This window comes from Lynx canadensis, chromosome F2, assembly GCF_007474595.2.
Source record: "Lynx canadensis isolate LIC74 chromosome F2, mLynCan4.pri.v2, whole genome shotgun sequence".
Lineage (NCBI taxonomy): Eukaryota > Metazoa > Chordata > Mammalia > Carnivora > Felidae > Lynx > Lynx canadensis.
In genome coordinates this window covers 10649125-10669621 of record NC_044320.2, presented here as the reverse complement: position 1 = coordinate 10669621, position 20497 = coordinate 10649125, and the positions used below count along the sequence as shown (strand labels likewise).

General features: G+C 44.6%; 1 protein-coding gene and 1 non-coding gene across 3 annotated transcripts in view; one reads left to right on the top strand and one right to left on the bottom strand.

Annotated features, from left to right (window-relative positions):
- The window catches only part of ADCY8 (adenylate cyclase 8), a 225733-nt gene that overhangs the window by 55464 nt on the left and 149772 nt on the right, over positions 1 to 20497 (bottom strand). For both annotated transcript variants that reach the window (XM_030304404.1, XM_030304406.2), the window contains exon 9: positions 15821 to 15921. In XM_030304404.1, the coding sequence (XP_030160264.1) occupies positions 15821 to 15921 (101 nt within the window). The remainder of the gene's footprint in view (positions 1 to 15820; positions 15922 to 20497) is intronic.
- On the top strand, positions 12717 to 12822 carry LOC115506628. Its single transcript, XR_003966466.1, has one exon. It is a non-coding gene; the product is annotated as a U6 spliceosomal RNA (small nuclear RNA).

Genomic DNA, 20497 nt, shown 5'->3' with positions numbered 1-20497 from the left:
CCGAGGTTTCAACATCGCTCCCAAGCATCCGTCTCGAGCTTCAAGGTCTCACCAAAGCTCTGTTCCCTGGTAGCCCCTATCTATTGGACACATCCTTTAGCTTATCTCCATTCCTTGGAATGGACTTACGAAGTCTTTTGATCTCTCTTTTAGATGAAGATTTAAGGCTCGGAGAAAAGCAACTTCCCCGGGGTCACCGAGTTTACTGTTGGAGCTAGGATTGAAAGTCCACTGTGCCATTCTAATCACTTAGGTGAGTGACTGATCTCCCACGTTTGCGGTCATCTTTTTTTTGCTTCTGTGGTTTCATCTACCTATTCATTCAACAAGCGTCTTCCCAGGCACAGTGGCATGCATCATGGGGCACCAGGACCCAAGACACATCTTCCTCATCCTCTAGGAGATCGTCATCTGAAGGGGAATATGGACATACAAACGATGAACTATTGGATAATATGCTATGATCTCTGAAGGATTTTGAGCAACCATCATTTAGAAAACAGGAAATGCAATCCCGCGAGGCTTCACAAAAGAGGTGACATTTGGGTCAGGCCTTGAGAGGGTTTGGGGGAGGGGAAGTAGAGAGCATGAAAAGAGCATCAGAAGAAGAGTGACCGGTGTGTTTAGAACCTCCACTGACTCAGTGGTGAGGCTGTTGGGCTGGAGTGTAAGGGGTTTCATAAACGCTGTGTAGAAAGCTCCACACGGAGGCCATGCACGGACGTTCCGGAAGCTTGATCAGGAAGGACGTGGTCAGGTCTGTGTATCCGAAGCACGACCATGGTGGGCAGTGGGGGATGGAGCGAAGAGGAGATAAAGTGTTTTGCAGAGGTTTAAGTAGTTGGGACCTGAGTTACCAGGAGAGGGACATAAGGTAGCCGCACTGATAACTGGGAGATTCAGGGAAAGACGTGGAGGTAGTCTCAGTGTTTTGTATGTGTGTGCAGGGCGCGTGTGGAAGAGGGGCGTCGTCAAGGATAGCACTCATGCTTTTACCGTCTTAACTGGTAAATGCTGGAAGAGAAGCTGGCCGGTAGAGGAGAAGGATAATGAATTTGATTTGGGGACAGCTGAATTTTGGGTGCTTGTGGATCATCTGGCCGGAGATATCCAGAAGGTTGGGCGGTCAGAGGGGGCGGCTGTGGAACTCTGGGTCTGGAGTGAAAAGGTGGTGGCTGAAGAACCTGAGAAGGAAGGCTTTGCCCAAGGAGGGTGAGAGGTAAGGGGACCACAGACGAAGCCCCAGAAGAAGCTGAAGGGCCGGAAGAGGAGAAGGCAGCAAAGGGAATTTAGGAAGTGTAGTCGAATGCGCAGGAGGAGAGGACGCACAGCACCAGGGAAGGCAGGGGAGGAGACATTTGTAAGGTGGGGGAGTAACCAAGCCTGGCAAACCCCCGTGACTGCTGAAGCATCACCAAAGCTGGAAAGTGACTCTCCCACCCCGGCCCCCAGCTTTCATTGTGGGAGGTTTTATGTTTTCCCTGTCTAAAAAAAAAATACTGGCACAGTTTTGATTTTATGGATCACCTTGACAGGAAATCTCTGCAGGAGTTCTAGATGAGAACAGAAGGTCTGTGCAGCAGTGGGTTCCCAGAGGGCTCTGGGCAGACAGGAAGCTTCCCCCCAAACAGGCTGGGGAAAACACTGCTGGACGGCATAGCATCATACTGGGGTCCCCAGGAGAGGCGAATGAAGGAAGCTGCAGGTGGAATGCTTTGTCAGACAGTCCCCGGAGAAGAGGGGCCGATTTCGAGGCCGGTGCATCTCAGCAACGCGAGGCAGCCACTGAGAATGCGAACGCCTTGTTCCAGAGCGCGAGGCAGAAGCGAAGCTCGCAGAGGCCACTTTCAGAGCTGCTCAGAGGGAGCCTCATCTCTTGGGTGGCCCCCGCTGCCATCCAGACACAGTCTGTGGCCCTCCAGGCCGCGCGGGGCCGCGACGGCTGCCCTGGGCTCCCTCTCTCACCTCTCTGCCCTCCAGTGGCAACACTCGGCCACATGCCCTGAGGACTGCTGCTTCTACGTCTGTGCTCTCTCCTGGGGGAACGTCTTGTTTGGCCTTCAAAGCTCAGCTTTTCTCTGGATGCTTCCTTGACACCTAATATAGAGCCGAGCACACAGAGGGCGCTCAATAAACGCTCACTGATGTCTGCTTTTGTGGGGAGAGCAGGGGCTGTTCCTCCCCTCACTGCCTTTCATAAGGAAAAGGATTCTCCCCCACTCCCTAGCCCCTCTATCCGCCTCCTTGCCTCCGGGAGGAGTCTGCTATTAGCCTGATCAGAGCCCGTCTGGGGTATTCAGTGGACCTGGTCCTTCTTGGAAGGCAGGGCCACTGTTAAGTTCGATGTTTATATGAAGTTCAGCTGCTGGCCCTCTCCTCCTTCTAGATCCACTACGCTGCTTGGGAAGCCAGAGGCATGACCTTCCCTAGGAGAAGAGGCCTGGCCATCTCTTCCTGAGCAGAAGCTCACGTGCCCCCAGGAATTTACCAACAGGCAACTGCCCAATTCCTTTGGCACTGGGGCAGGGGGGGGCGTATGTGCCTTGTATAGGTCTTTCTGGGGATCGCAGCAGTGAGACGCCACACTGGTGTGGGAGGGTAGAGTCGGGGAGACAGGTGGAAATCCAGGAGGTCCAGAATGGACATCATGTAGTCTCATGACTCTCACATCCTGTTTTCCAGCCTTCACCATGGGTTTGCACAGACAAAGCAAGCATTTGCTCGGACATTTACAAAGCGGGTGCTTTGTTGCCCATTTAGCTATTGTGCTTTGGGGTCCGCTTTTGGTGGGGTGTTTCGGGATGCTGGAGCGCCGTGCGTGGGATTTGCACACAGAACCCACTTGAACCCCTAACATGATTTTAAGTGATCAGCCTTCCCTTCTGGGTTTACTGAAACGAAGGAAAGGGCAGTGCTAGTGACGGACTTCTTACGTTTCCCCAAATTTGTATATTGAGCCCTAATGCGCAATTGACGGTATCTGGGGGTGGGGCCTTTGGGGGGTGATCAGCTCATGAGGGCGGAGGCCTCACAAAGGGGGCCAGTGCCCTCATAAAAGAGGCCCCCCGAGAGCTCCCCGGCCCCCTCCTCCATGTGAGGACACACGTACAAACCAGGAGGAAGGCTCTCGCCAGACACTGAATCGGCCAGCGCCTCGATCTTGGACTTCCAGCCTCCACGACTGAGAAATAAAGTTCTGTTATTTATAAGCCCGCAGTCTGGAGTACGTTGTTACAGGAGCCCGAACAAGCCAAAGCAGGAGGGACAAGGCAGGCGTGTGGGTTAGTGAGCGGCAAGAGGGAACAAAATCTTGTGTGTTTGAACCGATGGCTCCAAAGCCTAACCAGGGACAGAGCCTCGGGGAAGGTAACTAACTCTTCTGCGCATCCCTGTGAATCTGCAAAACCAGAATTGTTAAGCGCACCTCTTAAAGGCGGCTCTGAGGTTAAAAGTCACAAAGCAGTATGCTTTGCACATAATACAAACTCAGAGAAACATTAGTTCTCTATTCACAGTGAAATCCAGAAGACCGAAGGCGTTTTAAGGATCTACGGGAAGAGCATTAATTACAAGATGCAGGGGCGCTGGCGCTGCGTATAAAATTCCTCTAAGAATCCCTGCAGCCGCTCCCCGGCGTTCATTTCTTTTCTGCACACACAAACATCAGAACAACGAATTGTAGTTTTCAAATCTAATTACAGAGCTACTCAGGCATCCAGGGTTTCTGAATTCGCTTTGCATTGTTGCTGGACATAAGAGGCAAGGAAACCTTTCATTTCTGAAATCGAGTCTGAAAAAAATGACAAAGGATCTGCAAACAGCTCTATCCAAATCATTTGTAGACATGAAGTTCTAACTGTTCTCAGCAGTCTGTCTTTAAAGCAGAGTCTGGGCTGGTAACATGACCGGATGTTTGCTGGGGGGGGGGGGGCAAGGATCAATGCGGATGGGTGAATAGCCTTAGCAGCTTGTGGTACAGTAGGAACAGGAAATTGGATCATACCCCAAAATGACATTTGAATCACCCTTCAAGATCTGCAAAGAGCCTATGAGTCCAATAGTACATTTGAGCCTCATAGCAACCCTGAGAGGTAGGTATTCTTAGCCACTTCGACAGATGAAAATGTTATGGCTCAGGAAAGGGAAGGAAACCAGAATTTAGCAAAATGGACACAGTTCTTTTAATTCTCGTGGCAACCTTGAGAAGTTGGCATTGTTATTCCCATTTTACAGATGAGAAAACCAAGGCTCCAGAGAGATCGAGTACATACACACAGCTAGTAAGATGCACAGAAAATAATAAGATCCCGTGCCTTTCTTTCTTTCTTTCCCTTTCTTCCTTTTTTTCTTTTCCTTCCTTCCTTCCTTCCTTCCTTCCTTCCTTCCTTCCTTCCTTCCTTCCTTTTTCCTTCTTTCCTCCTCCCTCCCTCCCTTCCTTCCCTCCCTCCCTTTCCTTCCTTCCTCCCTCCCTCCCTCCCTTCCCTCCCTTTCCTTCCTTCCTTCCTTCCTTCCTTCCTTCCTTCCTTCCTTCCTTCCCACCCTTTCCTTCCTTCCTTCCCTTCCTTCCTTCCTTCCTTCCTTCCTTCCTTCCTTCTTTCCTTCTTTCTTTCCTTCCTCCCTTCCTTTCCTTCCCTCCCTCCCTCCCTCCCTTCCTTTTTCTTTTCTAACCTTCCTCTCTTGCTTGCATATTTTCTCTTTCCCCTTCCTTCCTTCCTTCCCTCTTCCCCCCACCTCACCCGCTTCCTGTCTGTCCTCCACCTCCTCATCACCATGCATGTAGACTGAGATACACTGTTCTATAATCACAAAAGATATTTTCTGTTCTTTCCTCAGTTTGCCCACTGGGAGAGGAACATCTGCGTGCATGTGGAAATTACAGCAAGGTGCCGAGCAAGCACTGTCTTTGCCAGGGTCCGTGCAATTTTGCTTTGGGGGCTGGGAATTAGCTTCGGTCACATGAGCAAGGATGGTCTCCTCTGCTAAAAAGTCCATAATGGAAGAAATGCAAAGTGAAAGGCACCTACCATCTGTTGAGTCGTGAAGAATCAAGCAGAAACAAAATGAGTTGGAGAGGAAACGAGCACATTAATGAAAGCTTGTGCCCTGCCCTGGGGCAAAGGGACCCCTCAATCCCCACAACACGTGGACGGCCTGGTCAGAACTCAACTTGGAATTTTTCTTCACTGTCAGTTTTTTTCTCTTCGCCGTGCAAGTGGGCTTGGGGCGCTGGCTGGTGTTTCAGTTAGCAACGCAGAGTCAGGGACTCCCGCCGGCCAGCAGGTGCACCCGGATCCAGGTCTCTTCCCGTCAAGCCAGGAGCCAGGCATCGGGGCTGGCTCACCTTCCTTGGTCGCGGCACTTGGGAAGGGAGCCTGTCCAGGCCACGGGAAGTGCCACACCAGCTCCCTTTTGGCACGACCCTTTCTGCCGTGGTGCCAGCCCAGATGCTCAGCCCCATCCTGGGCTCCTGTCGGTCTCCCCCCCACCCCCGGCCCCCACCAGTCCATCTCTGCCCTGTCTAGCAAGTTCTTCCTCTCTACTCCACTGCCATTTCTCATCCAGAGTTTTGTAGCCACCTCCTACTGGTCTTCCCAACGACAGACCATTCCTCCTATTCATTTTCCGTGTTAGTGTGATCCTTCTAAACACAAAGCTGACCATAGCGCTTCTCTGACTAAAACGCTTTGGGGGCGCCTGGGTGGCTCAGTCGGTTAAGCGGCCGACTTTGGCTCAGGTCACGATCTCGCGGTCCGTGGGTTCGAGCCCCGCGTCGCGCTCTGTGCTGACAGCTCAGAGCCTGGAGCCCGTTTCAGATTCTGTGTCTCCCTCTCTCTGACTCTCCCCCGTTCATGCTCTGTCTCTCTCTGTCTCAAAAATAAATAAATTAAAAAAAAAAAAAGAAAAAAAAACGCTTTGATAATGTCTTCTCTGCCAACCAGTTACAATTCCTCAGCAAGGCTTGCAAACCCTTCACCTCCTTCTCAGTCCTCTCCCGGGACCCAGCCAGCTCCATCAGGAGGCAGCTGAGATGACAGTCACCTCCTCTGGAAAGCCTGCCTTGATCCGTTTGCTTTACCTCACCCCTACACATCCTCTTCCACCTTACCCTTGCCCTACCATAAGAGTCTTTGCACCATATTCTAGCTTTCCAGCTAATTGCCTCCCTCCACCCCCCCTTCATGATGACAGGGAGCAGGACTGTGTACCTCCCGGGTCCGGCACAAATGGACACATAAAAGATGTTTGTTGGGAATGTCAACACCCAGTGTTCCAGGAGTCAGGAGGGAGCATGAACCAGATATGGCCCTTCTCGGCTCCCACACCTCCCCTGACTGCAGTGAAGAGGAGAGTCCGGGAAGTTTGGGTGAATCTGGCAAGACCCTGCCATCACTCACAGCTCACCACCCTGAGACCATCCCTGAGACCCTGGGCCCTACATGGTTCCTGGGGAGTCAGGAAACCCACCTCCTTATGGCATTCCCTGGTACCTTTCCTGATTCATTCGTTGATGTAGAATTGATATGAATGTACATTCATATATGTAGAAAATACATGTACACGGTCTGTACATCATCTATATGCATAGCATAGACGTAGACATATCTACATATGGATCTATCTATATATAGCATATAAGTAGCTATATATATGGCATATACATCATCTACATGCACACCATAGGCAGACACATCTACATACGGGCCTATATAATATACTTATACTTACTATATACTTATATAAGTAGCTATATTTATGGCATATACATCTAGACGTATGCATATATTTTCATTATTTATCTCCTACCGCTAGACTATAAGATCCAGGAGAACATATTTTTTGGGTCTTTTGGTCTTTTTTTGTTCACTGATCTATTCCCAGCATCTAACACAGGTCTGGCTCATAATAGGCATTCAATTTAGCAGAGGTACATAGTCTTTCCTTCTCTCTCTCTCAAAGCTTTTTTTTTTTTTAATTGTAAAATGAAGCATACAGAAACCACACTGAAGTATAGCTTCGTTAGTTATTATAACGTGTCTGCCTTTGTAATGACCACTGAGTCCCTGAAACAGAACTCTGCAGGGCAGTCTGAAAGCCCATCCCTAGGCCCAGTTATCACCCTCTCTTTCAACACCAATCACTTTTCCTTTTCTTTACAGTTTTATCATCTACCATTAGACACTATAGTTTAATCCTGGCCACTTTTTTTTTTTTTTTTAATTTTTTTCAACGTTTATTTATTTTTGGGACAGAGAGAGACAGAGCATGAACGGGGGAGGGGCAGAGAGAGAGGGAGACACAGAATCGGAAACAGGCTCCAGGCTCTGAGCCATCAGCCCAGAGCCCGACGTGGGGCTCGAACTCACGGACCGCGAGATCGTGACCTGGCTGAAGTCGGACGCTTAACCGACTGCGCCACCCAGGCGCCCCAATCCTGGCCACTTTTAAATTAAATTTGCTTTATCTTTTAAGTCTTGAAAAAAAATCTACAGATTCTCTCTTTATCCCTTTATTTTCCTTACAATTTATTTATTGAAGAATACATTACCTTTGACCAATAGCATTTCTCACTGCCTGGATTTTTTGCATACTCATTGAGCAGACTTCATCCTCCATGATTCTTGCAAATCGGAAGCTGGATTCAACGGCCTGATCACTTAGGCTCAATCCCTTCAGTAAGATTATAGATGTGTTGTGTTCTTCCATCAGGAGACATGGTTGTCTCTGCTTCTGTGCAGTTCCTAGATCCATTAAGTCATTGGGGTGTTGGAAAACGGTGATATTTTAATTCTATAATTTCTTTAAAAATTATTGGCCCAGGGGCGCCTGGGTGGCGCAGTCGGTTAAGCGTCCGACTTCAGCCAGGTCACGATCTCGCGGTCCGCGAGTTCGAGCCCCGCGTCGGGCTCTGGGCTGATGGCTCGGAGCCTGGAGCCTGTTTCCGATTCTGTGTCTCCCTCTCTCTCTGCCCCTCCCCCGTTCATGCTCTGTCTCTCTCTGTCCCAAAAATAAATAAACGTTGAAAAAAAAATTATTGGCCTGAACAATTTGATGATGTTTCACCTACTATTGATGATGATGATTCACCTACTATTTGGTAATTTTGTGGTGCACTTCATGCAGGAAAGACAAAACAAAATTTTTCTTTCTTTTCTTTTCTTTTTTTTTTTTTTTTTACTAGTTTCCAAGATAAACAATCAGTTCTCTATCATTTACCAATGGTTAGCAACTTTTAAAAAATGTCATTATAAACTTCTAAAGTTAAAAATAGTTGGCCAGGTTTTCATTCAACATTTTAACGATTATCCGCCCCAAAGCTCCAATTATTCCCTTTTAGGACAGTGAAAGTTCTTCAATGTGGCTTCTGAGTCCTTTAGTGTGGCTCCTAAACTTGATGGCTTCCTTACTTTCTAGTAGGACAAGATGTTCCAGTCTACCTTGTGTATTTCTGGCGCCAGCCTTGGAATCACAAATATTTCCAAAAATTTTCTTAAAAACAAAAACTGGAGTATTATTTCAAGAGCACAGTCTGGCCCCTCGTGCTCATAAATACTGGGTTGGACATTCTTTCTAGGGCTTTCCATATTTGCATCTCCAATCCAGGAAACCACCTTCATTAAGTTGTCATATCTCCATAGGCTCTACTCACAATTTCTTAGACTTCCTTTGCTTTAAATGACCTTGAGAGTTGTGAGGAGTACTGGCCAGGCATATTGTAGAATGTTTTTCAGTTGGAAGTCATCTGGTTTTTTTCATGATTAGGTTATGGGTTTTTGAAAGGAAGACCACAAAGGTTATGTGCCATTCTCATCACATCCTACCAACGTGATTTATCCCTATTGATTTGATGTTACCCTTCATCAGCTGAGACAGTATGTGTCCTGTTTTTTCATGCTTTCCCTCCATTCATACTGTACTCTTTGGAAGGAAGATACTTTTAGGATAGCCACACTCCCCCACAAGAGTAAGGAGTTAAACTCCACCTCCTTGAGGACAGAGTAGCTACATAGAATATTTGGAATTTTTCTGAATGGGAGATTGTTCAATTCTTAATTTATTCACTCAATCACTTATTTCTATCAGTATCAATCCATTGATATTTATTTTGTATTTTGGGTTATAACCCAATTCTATTTTATTTATTTTCTTACTCAAGTTGTTTCAGCTTTGGCTCTGGGGAGTTTTTTCCAATTGTCCCCCATGCCCCTTTGGCATTCTCCCATCATTGTGTGTGTGTGTGTGTTAATACTTCCTTATTTTCTGGCCCTTGTCATCGTAATAGATATGTGTTGGTATAGCATTGTTGTTTTAATTTGCATTTCCTTAATGGAAAATTATATTGAGCATCTTTTCATATGCTTTTTTGACATCTGTTAATCTTCTTTGGTGAGGTGTCTGTTCAGATCTTTTGCCTATTTTAAAAACTGGGTTATTTGTTTTCTTATTGTTGAGTTTTAAGAGTTCTTTGTATATCTTGAATACGAGTCCTTTATCAGATATGTGAGTTATAACACTTTCTTCTAGTCTGTGGCTTGTGTTTTCACTCTCTGAACAGTGCTTTTCACCCAGCAGGATTTTAATTTCAATAAAACCCAACTTGCTAGTTTTCTCTTTCATGGATCATGATTCTAGTGTTAAATCTAAAAACTCCCAACCAATCCCAAGATCACCAATTTCTCCTAAATTTTCTTCTGGTAGTTTTATACTTTGCATTTAGGTCTGTGAACCATTTGGAATCATTTTTTGTGAAGGATGTAAGGTTTGTGGTTCTTTTTTTTTTTTTTTCATATGGGTGTCCAATGTTTCCAGTGCCATTTCTTGAAAAAATACTCTTCCTCCATTGAATTGACTTTGCACCTTGTCACAAACCAGTTAATTATATATATTAGTGTGAATCTATTTCTGGGCTCACTCTCCTGTTGAACTATGTGTCTATTCTTTCTTCAATGTCACACTTTCTTGATTACTGTACCTTTATATTGTCTTAAAATTAGGTAGTGTGACTAATCTAGTTTTGTTGTTGTTGGGGGTTTTTTTGTATTTTATTGATTATACTACATCCTTTGCCTTCTCATATAAACTTCGGCATCAGTTTGTTGATATCTATAAAACAGCTTGCTAGGATTTTGAGTGATACCATATTAAATCTATAGATCAACTTGGGAAGAACTGACATCTTAATAATATCAAGTCTTTCAACCCATGAGCATAGAATTTATTTAAATCTTTTTTGATTCATTTCATTGGTGTTTTTTTAGTTTCATACATACAGATACTGTACATAGGTTGTTAGATCCATACCCAGGGATGAATTTTTGGTGCTTTGAAAAATATTGTTTAACTTCGAATGCCAATTTTCAATTGCTTATATATGCCACAGCAATTGACTTTTGTGTATTGATCTCCTATGCTGTGACCTTGCTATACTTGGTCACTAATTTTAGGAGGGTGTTTTTTTTTTTTTTTTGATGGATTTTTTGGGATTTTCTACATAGAAAGTCACATCATTTGCAGATACACATAGTTTTATTTCTTCTTTTCTCATATGTATACATTTTATTCCTTTTCATTGTCTTATTTTACTAGCAAGAATGTGTAACAGGATATTAAATAGTTGTAGTGAGATAGCACATTCTTATTAGTGATATTAGGGGGTAAGCCTCCAGTCTTTCACCACTTAGGATTCTTTGTAGACTGTATTTAGGAACTTCCCTTATATTTCTGTCTTTTCTGAGAGTTTTTACTTTAAATGGGCATTGGATTTTGTCAAATGCTTTTTCTGTGTCAAATGAGGGATCATGTGATTTTTTTCTTCTTTAGCTTGTTGATATGGTGGATTACATCATTTGATTTTCAAATGTTGAACACACCTTGCCTATCTGGAATAAATTCTACTTAGTCATGGTGTGTAATTGTTTTTATACATTGTTGGATTTGATCTGCTAATATTTCATTGGGAATTTTATGTCCACGTTGATGAAAGATACTCATCTTTAGTTTTCCTTTATTTCAATGTCTTTACTAGATTTTGATATTAGGATAATGCTGGCCTCGTAAAATGAGTCAGGGACTGTTCCTTCCACTTCTAACTTATGGAAGAGGTTGTGCAGAATTGGTATTATTTTTTTCTTTAAATCTCTGGTAGAATTCACCAGTGAAACCATCTAGGTCTGGTGTTTCACTTTTTACTAAGTTTTAACATTATTGACTTCGTTTCTTTAATAGATATAGTGCTATTCAAGTTCACTTTTTCTTCTTGTGTGGATTTGGGTAGTTTGTGTCTCATTCCACAAGTTGGTATATTTCATCTCAGTTATCAAATTTATGGGCATAGAGTTATATGTAGTATTCTTTTATTATCACTTTAATGTCCATGGGATCTGTAGTGAAAACCTTTCTTTCTCTTATGATATTGGTAACGTGTGTGTGTGTGTGTGTGTGTGTGTGTGTGTCTACTTCTCTCTTCTGCTAACTTGGCCAGGGGCCTATCGATTTTGTTGATATTTTCAGATAACCAGATTTCTGTTTTGTTTTTTCTGTTGTTTTCCTGTTTTCGATTTCACTGATTTCTGCCGTAATTCATACGATCTCTTGTCTTCTACTTTAGGTTTGAATTCTTCTTTCTCTGGTTTCCCAAGGGAGAACTTAAGACGATTGATTTTAGATCTTTCTTTTGTGATACATGCATTTACTACTGTAAATTTCTAAGAACTACTTTGGCTGCATCTTACCAATTTTGCTAAATTGTATTTTCATTTTTATTTAGTTGAAAATATTTTAAAATCTCTCTTGAGATTTCTTTTTTGGCCCATGCGCTATTTACAAGTGTGTTATTTAACCTTCAAGTATTGGGCGGTTTTCCAGCTATCTTTCTGTTACTGATTTCTAGTTTAACTCCACTGTGGTCTGAGAGCATACTTTGTATAATTTCTACTCTTTTAAATTTGGTGAAGTGTGGCCTATGGCCCAGAATGTACTCTAGGACATGTCCCATGTGAGCTTGGAAGACTGTATATTCCTTTGTTGGATGGACTAGTCTATCAAAGTTGATTAGCTAACACTGGCTGGCTGTTCAGGCTCTCTATGTCCTTAACACCGTCCCACCTGCTTCATCTAATTGTCCCTGATGCAGTGCTGAAGTCACCAACTGTAATAGATTTGTCTTTCCTTTCGCTTCTATCAGGTTTTGCTTCACGTACTTTGACACTCTCTTCATAAACAGATACAAGACAGGACATCCATATGGTTATGTCTTCTTCGAGAACTGATCTATCATTATGTAATGTCCTTCTTCACCTCTGATAATTCTCCTTGTTCTGAGTCTACTGTGACTGAACTTAATATAGTTACTACAGCTTTCTTTTGATTAGTGTTAGCATGGTATATCTTTCTCCATCCATTTACTTGTAACTGATTTGAGTTTTTATATTTAAAGCGAGTTCTTAAACGTTTTGGTCTGTTTCTTTCTCCACTTATTTTTCTCTCTGTATTCCAGCTTGGGAGTTTCTATTGACCTATATACAGTCAAGCTCTCTGATTCTTTCCATGGCTTTGTTGAGTCTACTGATGAACCCATTCATTATTTCTGTTGCAGTGTTTTCATTTCTAGTATTTCTTTTGATTCTTTCTTAGAGCTTCTATCTACCTATACTGCCCATCTCTTCTTGCACGGTGTCTAATTTTTCCGCCGGAACACTGGAATTCCGCTGGAATATACTGTGCTCGCTTCGGCAGCACGTTGCCTAAAAATGGAATGAAACACAGAAAACTGGCATGGCCCCGTACCAGGATGAGACACAGATTTGTGAAGAACCCTTGATATATTAAAAATAGTTATTTGAGGTTCTCTGATAACTTCAGCATCTTTGTCATGCCTGAGTCTGATTCTAATGATTGCTTTGTCTCTTCTTGCCTTTTGGAATGTCCTATAATTTTCTGTGGAACACTGGTCATATTGTGTCAGGTAAGAGAAACGGCGGTGAGTGTATCTTTACTGTGAGGATTTAGGTAACTGTCTCTCAGAGGTGGGCTATGTTTAGTGTCTACGGTATGAGTATGTGTATGTGTATGTGTATGTGTATGTATGGCCCGCTTCAAATTCCTCGTGTCCTTGTTTTTTGTCTCCCCTCTCGAACTGGGCTCCCCTGAGTACACCTCCCCAGAATGAGTCTGTGTCTGGCAGCCCTTTCAGCCATAATCCACCATTAGTGTTCTGGATTCTTGTTCATGTGGCATGAAGGCATGGGGGAGGGGCCCTGAGAACCCTTTTACTCTTCTTTCTGATGAAAAAAATCCTTCCTTTTCACCTTCTGTTCCTCTTAAGGCATTCCTCGCCTTGTTTATGTGCTCTATGCTCTCTCTTGTTAAGTCTTTGTTTCCGAAATCTGTCTTGTCCTTTTTCTTCCTTTCCTGAGCGCTCTTGTCGAATGTCTAAGTTTTTCTAATTCTGGTTTAGGCTGTTATTTCATGTCTGGAACTGCATTAAGTGCTTCAATTCCTTTTGAAGGAGTAGGTTAAAGATTTGACATATGTTGCAGGCCTGTCTTTTTGGAGTGTTTTCATCAACTCTCAGGATATCGATCTACTTTTTTCCCTTTTTTCTTGTAACAGCAGGGCATGGGACTGCCACTAATATGTGTTGTTGCTCATTTTCGTGTCAAACTAACTTTGCTGAGCTTTTCGAAATAGGTGTGGTTTAGGAGAGATTATTATTATTATTTTAACTCTGGAGAGCTGTTTCTGTAGTTGATTTCCTGTGGCGTTCAAAAAAGTGATGGCTACATTCTCTTTCCACTTTCACAAGGACCCTATCTTTCTTTTTTTCCCTCTATAGTACGTATTGTGAGTAATCTTGATTCCCCTCCCAGAGATCCTTCCAAGGCACTCTCCTGGGAGGGAGATGGGGTGGTCAGTTTGGGGAGTTCCTCGTGTGTAACAGTTCGTGTTCTGCAGATTTGCTGTGGCCCTTTGCACTCCCTGGATGCCGGATTGGGCAAACCTTTCCTGCTTTCAGCTGCTCTCTCAATCTGGTCCATGACACTTCCCAGTAAATGGCCCCTCGTTGGTTCTACTGGGACTCCTTTCGTTCCCAGATATGACAGGTGCCTATTTGCTTGTTTCTGATTCCTCACACACAGACGCTGACCAATCTTGGGGCTATTGGGAGATTGTTGCTCCCCACTTCCATTTGGGGACTTATGGGGCACCTGCCTCACCTGTTTTGGCTGTAGTACAGTCCATGAAGTTTTTGGTTCTGCTATCTAGCTGTTCAGACACGAGGGAATGTTGCCAGATTCAGAAATACACGCCCTCTGCCACCACCTTTCTCCTCCTCGTATCCCTGCCCATCCACAGACATCAAGCATGGCCATTCTCTGAGTGTCATTGCGCCTGAACACCTTTTATCACTGTGGACACAGCACCTGTGAGCTAGCTCATTCCTTTTTCAGCCATGGCGCCCACCATACCCTCGCAAAAACCTTTACTCTAGCCTCCCACGTGCCCACGACTCTACAAACACAAGGGTTTCCGCACCTCTGTGCCTTTGCCAATGCTCTTTTTTAAGACTGGGAATCTTCCCCCACTCTATCTCATTCTTCTCAGCCCAAAATATTACTTTTTCTGCCAACTTTTCCTTAAACCATCTGCTCACAATGAATCGCTGATTTGGGTACATAGTAGGTAAGCAGTTAAAAGCACAGACTCTGTCTTTGGATTCAACTCCCAGTTCAGCCATTATATAGGTATGTGACCTTGGATATAGCCTCATCTACAAAATGGGAATCAGAGCATGCCCTCACTTACTGGTTGTCTTTGAGGCTTTGTGGAGACAACCCATGCAAAGGGTTGAACATGTTTCTGCCAGGTAATAAGTGCTCATTAACCGGACTGCCGTCATTAATGTGTCTTAGAGGATGCAGACCTCCTCCCACAAAATTGTACCATACTCGAGGTCTAGCATATCGCTTGCCTGTATTAGACATTTAACAAGTATTTGTCGATCTCATCAAAGGGGAAAATTCATGGTAAGTTTTGGGAGAAGGGAATTTACCTATGAAAGCAGGTAGGGGCTTCCTCAAAGTACAGGAAGGGCAAAAAGCATGGCCACGAGACTAATCCGGAACTAGGTTCCAATGCTGGCTGGGGCACCTAGGACCTGTGCGATACGAGTCTGTGTCTGCATGGAGTGTCAAGGGCCCACACGCTAGAAGGAGACTTCCTGGGTTTGAATCGAGGTGGTCACATTTGCAACTGTGAGACCTTGTGCAAGTCATTCCATTACTCCGGGCCTCAGTTCTCTCCTCTTTAAAATGGGGACAGCAGTAGTACCTACCTCACAGGGTGGCCATGAGGATTTTATGGGCTACTGCGTGTAAAGTATTTGCAACGGTGACTGGCCACATATAGGTGTCTGCAGTGTTATTAAAGTGCCCACTTCGCTGGCCCAGGAAGCTATGATGATGCTATATCTATGAACAACAAAGAGGTCATTAACCAAGGGACAAGACCATGGGGAGGGAGGCTCTAATACTTACTTGCCGCATTCATGGGTGCAATGTCAAATCAGAGTGGGGCCTATTTTGATTTCGGTTGTGGTTTTTATTGAGAGTGGGGAAAGACTCTTGCCTTGGTAGAGCAGGGAGATGATGCAGAGTAAGACAACCCGGACAGACACTGATAACTGGCCAACGTTTCCGTGTGGATCCTGGATCCCGTTATTTTAAATTCTGAGCCTTTGAAAAGGTCAGCGGGCTGGCTCCAGGTGAGGGACCATCAACGCACAAAGACATTTCACCTGATAACTTAGTCCTTTCGTATTTACCTTGAAGAAGGAAGCAAACTTTGGATTGCCGTGATAAATAGGAGAACGATAAATGCACAGACCAAGTTTGACTTGAATACTTCATCCCTCATTTGAGAATACTGTAATTAAAAAAAAAAAAGGAGAACAAATTACTTTATAGCAAAGCTGGACTTCTGGAAGAGTTAAGTTTTACCAGTGTTTGGAGTGGCGGAAAAACAGCAAGAAGAAACAAGGCATTTAAACATTTTTTTTTTTTAAAAAGAGGAGTCCATACCTTAATTAACCCTTCACAGAGTCTTACGTCCATCCCTCCCTCCAACCTCCCAGCGAGAGCCCAGAAGTGAATGCAATTCCCTTTGCAGCAAAAAGGAACGGGAAGGGACTCTGCGCGTTTCTCCTGCTCTCCTTCCTCCGAACTAACGTCACTTTAACAAAACAGAAGCGCACACATCCATAAACGTCGCAAATCAAATTCACATGGACTCTCTTCATGAGTAAACTTGAGTCATTGAAGGGTCTCGCTCTATTTTGTGTTAGGTTTGGAACACAGGGAACGGTTTTGCCTGAGTCTTCCTGCCTCCTTTTTCATGGAAACTATTAAAAAATAAGGTCACAGAATCTTAGAGGGGAGAGCAGCCTAAGAGAGTTCCAGTAAGGGCAAGCCCTCTCATTCCACACAGGGAAACCCAACGGATTGACTAGCACGCTCAATGCCCTTCTGTTGTCTGAGGGAGGAGGCCCCGGCGAACGGTGCCAACTTTATTTTGATGATCCGGAGTGCCCAGTAATTTCATTGTCCAGCCTTAAAAGCTTCTGGAAGGTCAACACTGAATGTGAACTTGCCTTAGTCCCGCCTAGTTTCCGGAACCGTCTTGGAGTCACTAAATGAAGAAGCCTCCAATTCCTTCAGGAGGAGGAAAGGATTTTCAAAACTGAAGACGACCTTGAAATTAGCCTCAAGCAAGCCCCTCATTTTCCCCAACAGCCAGAGAGGGCGCGAACAGACAGCTAAGCCTGGCTTTGGAACTTTGTCATCCTTGATTCGAATTTCACAGTGACTCCACAGAGGAAACAAATGAACAGAACCGTTGCAACACCTCAGGCTCCACATCTCCAGCACCAAGAGACGATCTGGGCCAGGTTGATGAAACAGTATCAGTCCAACTTGTCGGACTGCTGGCGACAATCGACAGTTACCTGAGTTTTATTCTTCGCCTACATCCTGGTGTGGCCCAGGGTTTAGGCTGACCTGAGTGCTCAGTGTTACGGCCAGGACGTGGGAAAGTCAGTGTCCTGTAGCTGGAGCTCTCCAGGGGGGAAGCACAACATTGCTCAGAGACCGCACATTCTCTGCGGCTTCAGGACAATGCTTTTTCTGCTCCCTAGTCCTGAGGCCTCTGTCTGCATGCTGACAACCTGCTTGGTATCTGGAGGGGAACCTGGAATATTCCCCCAAAGGATCACGACATGCCATCTTCACTCCCGATAAAACTACAGACAATCCGTATCACCAGGGGCTGCAAAGAGCGTTACCTAGGACCGGGGCACAGGCACAGAGAGGCATGCCCACACACACCAGCTGGGAAATAGTAAGTTAGCCACAGAACAGTTAATTCAAGGACAGATAGGTGTCTGAATTTCTTCTAACAGCTAATTGCACAAGATCTGACTCTTCTTCGTCAGCTGACAGATGGATTTCACACCAGCTTGGTCATATAGATTTGATAATGAGATTTTGAAAACAGCACGAGTAACGTTTAGCGTACTTAGTCCCTCTCCTCTCGTTTTGCCTCCCCATCATCACCGCCCTTAGCACGGCACCTTGGCGTTATCATGGATCGTGGCCTTCAGGAAGCCCTCCCGTGGCATCCCTGGTGTCTACTCCAATGCCTCCTGGTGACCATCAGATGATCTCCTCTGCTTTGTTGGAGCAAGTGGGTTTCTATCCTCTGAGCTGGGGCAGGCCACTCTAGGGCTCTAAATACCCTCAACTCGGACACTCCCAGTGCCTGAGGACTCACTCCTTTGCCAAGGGTTCCTTCCCACTTTGGGTCTATTTTTACTGTGAAAAGGTATTTCCTGTAGACCCCAAGCTTGAGTTCCTTTTTCGTTTCCTGAATGTTTCTTGCTGATGGCTTTAAAAATGCCCCACAGTCCTCATTTGTCCAGCCTAAAGTGCGCATGCCTTTAGGCTTTTCGTTTTCTTCAGATGGCAGGCTGGGAGACTCACTCTGCCTCCAGATCTTTCACTCAATCAGTGCCCCCACCGTGAGCGACACCAGTTTCTCTGAATCTCACTTTTCTTATCTGTCAGATGGGGGATTAATACAATTCACAGGTTCTCAATGCTATTATCCTATTTGTGCTAGAATTTAATAATACATTCCCTTTTTTTCATGTTTGAACTCCAGTTCCAGCACCGTCACAAGAAATAGCCTTACAGTATTTGGGAAGCTGATGTCAATCGAATATAAAATACTGGGTTTCAGAATGGAGTGCATTGTTACTTTGGAAACACAAAGGAGAACAGGACTATGGCAAGACAATTCCTAATTGGTTCAGGATGATAGGGTACTGACATTGGGGAGTGATTCATTTCACTTCCTCTTGACTCGTGAAGGTCTGAACACGCTGGCTTGCAGCTATATTAAGTTACAAGTACCCTCTCTCCTGCCACAGTCAGAGACTGCTCACCTCATGTCTGTCCCATCCTCACTTGGCCTTACTTATCCTTTGAAGTCTCAGTCATGAGCAAAATGGTCAATCTAGAGCTAGACTACCTGTATTTGAACCCCAGCTCCAACACTTGCTAGCTACGGGACCCCAGACAAGTTTACTAAGCTTTGTGTCACAGTTTGCTCATCAAGAAAAGCGCCTAGGGCAGATGCTCAGGGCTCGCGACAGCCTCATACATATATTCCCTATACTTGATTTACTTTTTTGATAATACTTACTTGATTGATTATACTTATTGGATTGCTATGAATGTTACCTTTTTGAAGGCTGCTTTTCAACCGCACGGTTGCCTTCTAGAATGCTGTCTTCTATTGCTCTACAGACAACGGTATCTTGTATTCAGTAAGGTCCCCTGAAGTGTGGCTGATTGATCGGTCCATTATGTTAGAAAGGGAATAGTAATCTCATTTTTTTTTTTTTTGGTCTTAGTTAAAAATCCTGCCCTTACTCCTTCCCCTTCCTCCCAAAAGATCTTTTAACAGTGTGTGGAATTCTCCACTTCCCCAGGGACCTTTAGGAAAGGAGTCCTTGGGAATGACCACTGGGCCTTTATAATTCACTGAGCCCTCGATCTGCAAGAGATTGTATATAAAAATTCATCTGTAAGAGAATTTATATAGAAATTGAGAATCAGATATAGAGAAAGGGTTTGTCAAGGTCAGTTGGGGGGATTGGTGGCAAAGTTCAGACAAAAAGCCACATCTCTTGGCTCTCAAAGGAAGGTTCGCTCCATTAGACCACTGTCTGAGAGCAGAAAATGCCTGAAGCCAGCACCTGAGCCAACTGTTGGAATTAGTACCAATTAAGAGTGCATGCCACTTGGAACAAATTACAAATGTTTTCTTTGAAGCCTTAGATTAGAACTTGGATTACTTTTTGTTTTTAATCTGTAAGACTCTCAGGAAATGGTCAAGATCTTGCAACATATTTGAAGAATAATAACTAATGCCTGGTGCAAGGTAGGCACCACGCTATGTACTTTCTGTGGATGATCTCTTCTGGTGATCACAACAGCACTTTGAGGAAGATACCGTTTATCATATCCCCATTTTGCAGAAAATGAAACTGAGGATTAGAATAATGGAATAACTCAACCAGGACTTTACAGATTTTCGGTAGAGAATCCAGAGTTTGACCCCAGAATGCCACGTCTCATTGGCTGCACGATCTGCTGCTACCTTGATGTTTCGAAGGCAGGGCCATCATCGTAGGGTACACGATAGCGTGTCTTGCTCTATTTCAGGAATGTGGTTCATGATACAAAGAAAGGGAATGTCTTGAAAATTTGAGTCTATGTAAGCCATGGTTAGAATGAGGGAAAAGCATGATCTGGGCTAAGGATGAACCTTAGAGGGGCACCTGGGTGGCCTGGTCACTTTCGGCTAACTGACTCAATTTCGGCTTAGGTCGAAATTCGTTCATGGTCATGAGATCCATCCCCGCACTGGATTCCATGATGACAGCATGGAGCCTGCTTGGGATTCTCTCTCTTCCTCACTCTCTGCTCCTCTTGCATACTCTCTCTCTCTCTCTCTCTCTCTCTCTCAAAATAATGAAACAAACTTAAAAAAAAAAGATAGACCTTCGAGACACCCTATGAATTAGTTTAATACATGGGCACTGCTGAATTTCCATGACTGATGAATGAGTCCTCAGCCCAAAGCAATACAAAGTTAAGGGCCCTTTTCTTAAGGCCTGCATGGGTGAACAAATAGAAGAAACTAAAAGACACGGTGGGCTTTAAGTGTAATCATGAGAGGAACCAGACAAGTAATGAAAACGTTGTTTGAAAAATAGAAGTTTCCTACTTGTTTGATCAAGTTGAGACTTGGCACCTCTTCCAGGGAGGTGGGGCAGGAAGGACGTGCGTTCCACTTTGTTCACGTCGGGGATGTGGGCCCTGCACCCTTTGAAAGGCATCTTCAGGAATGAAATCAGAGCCATGAGGATCTAAGGGTT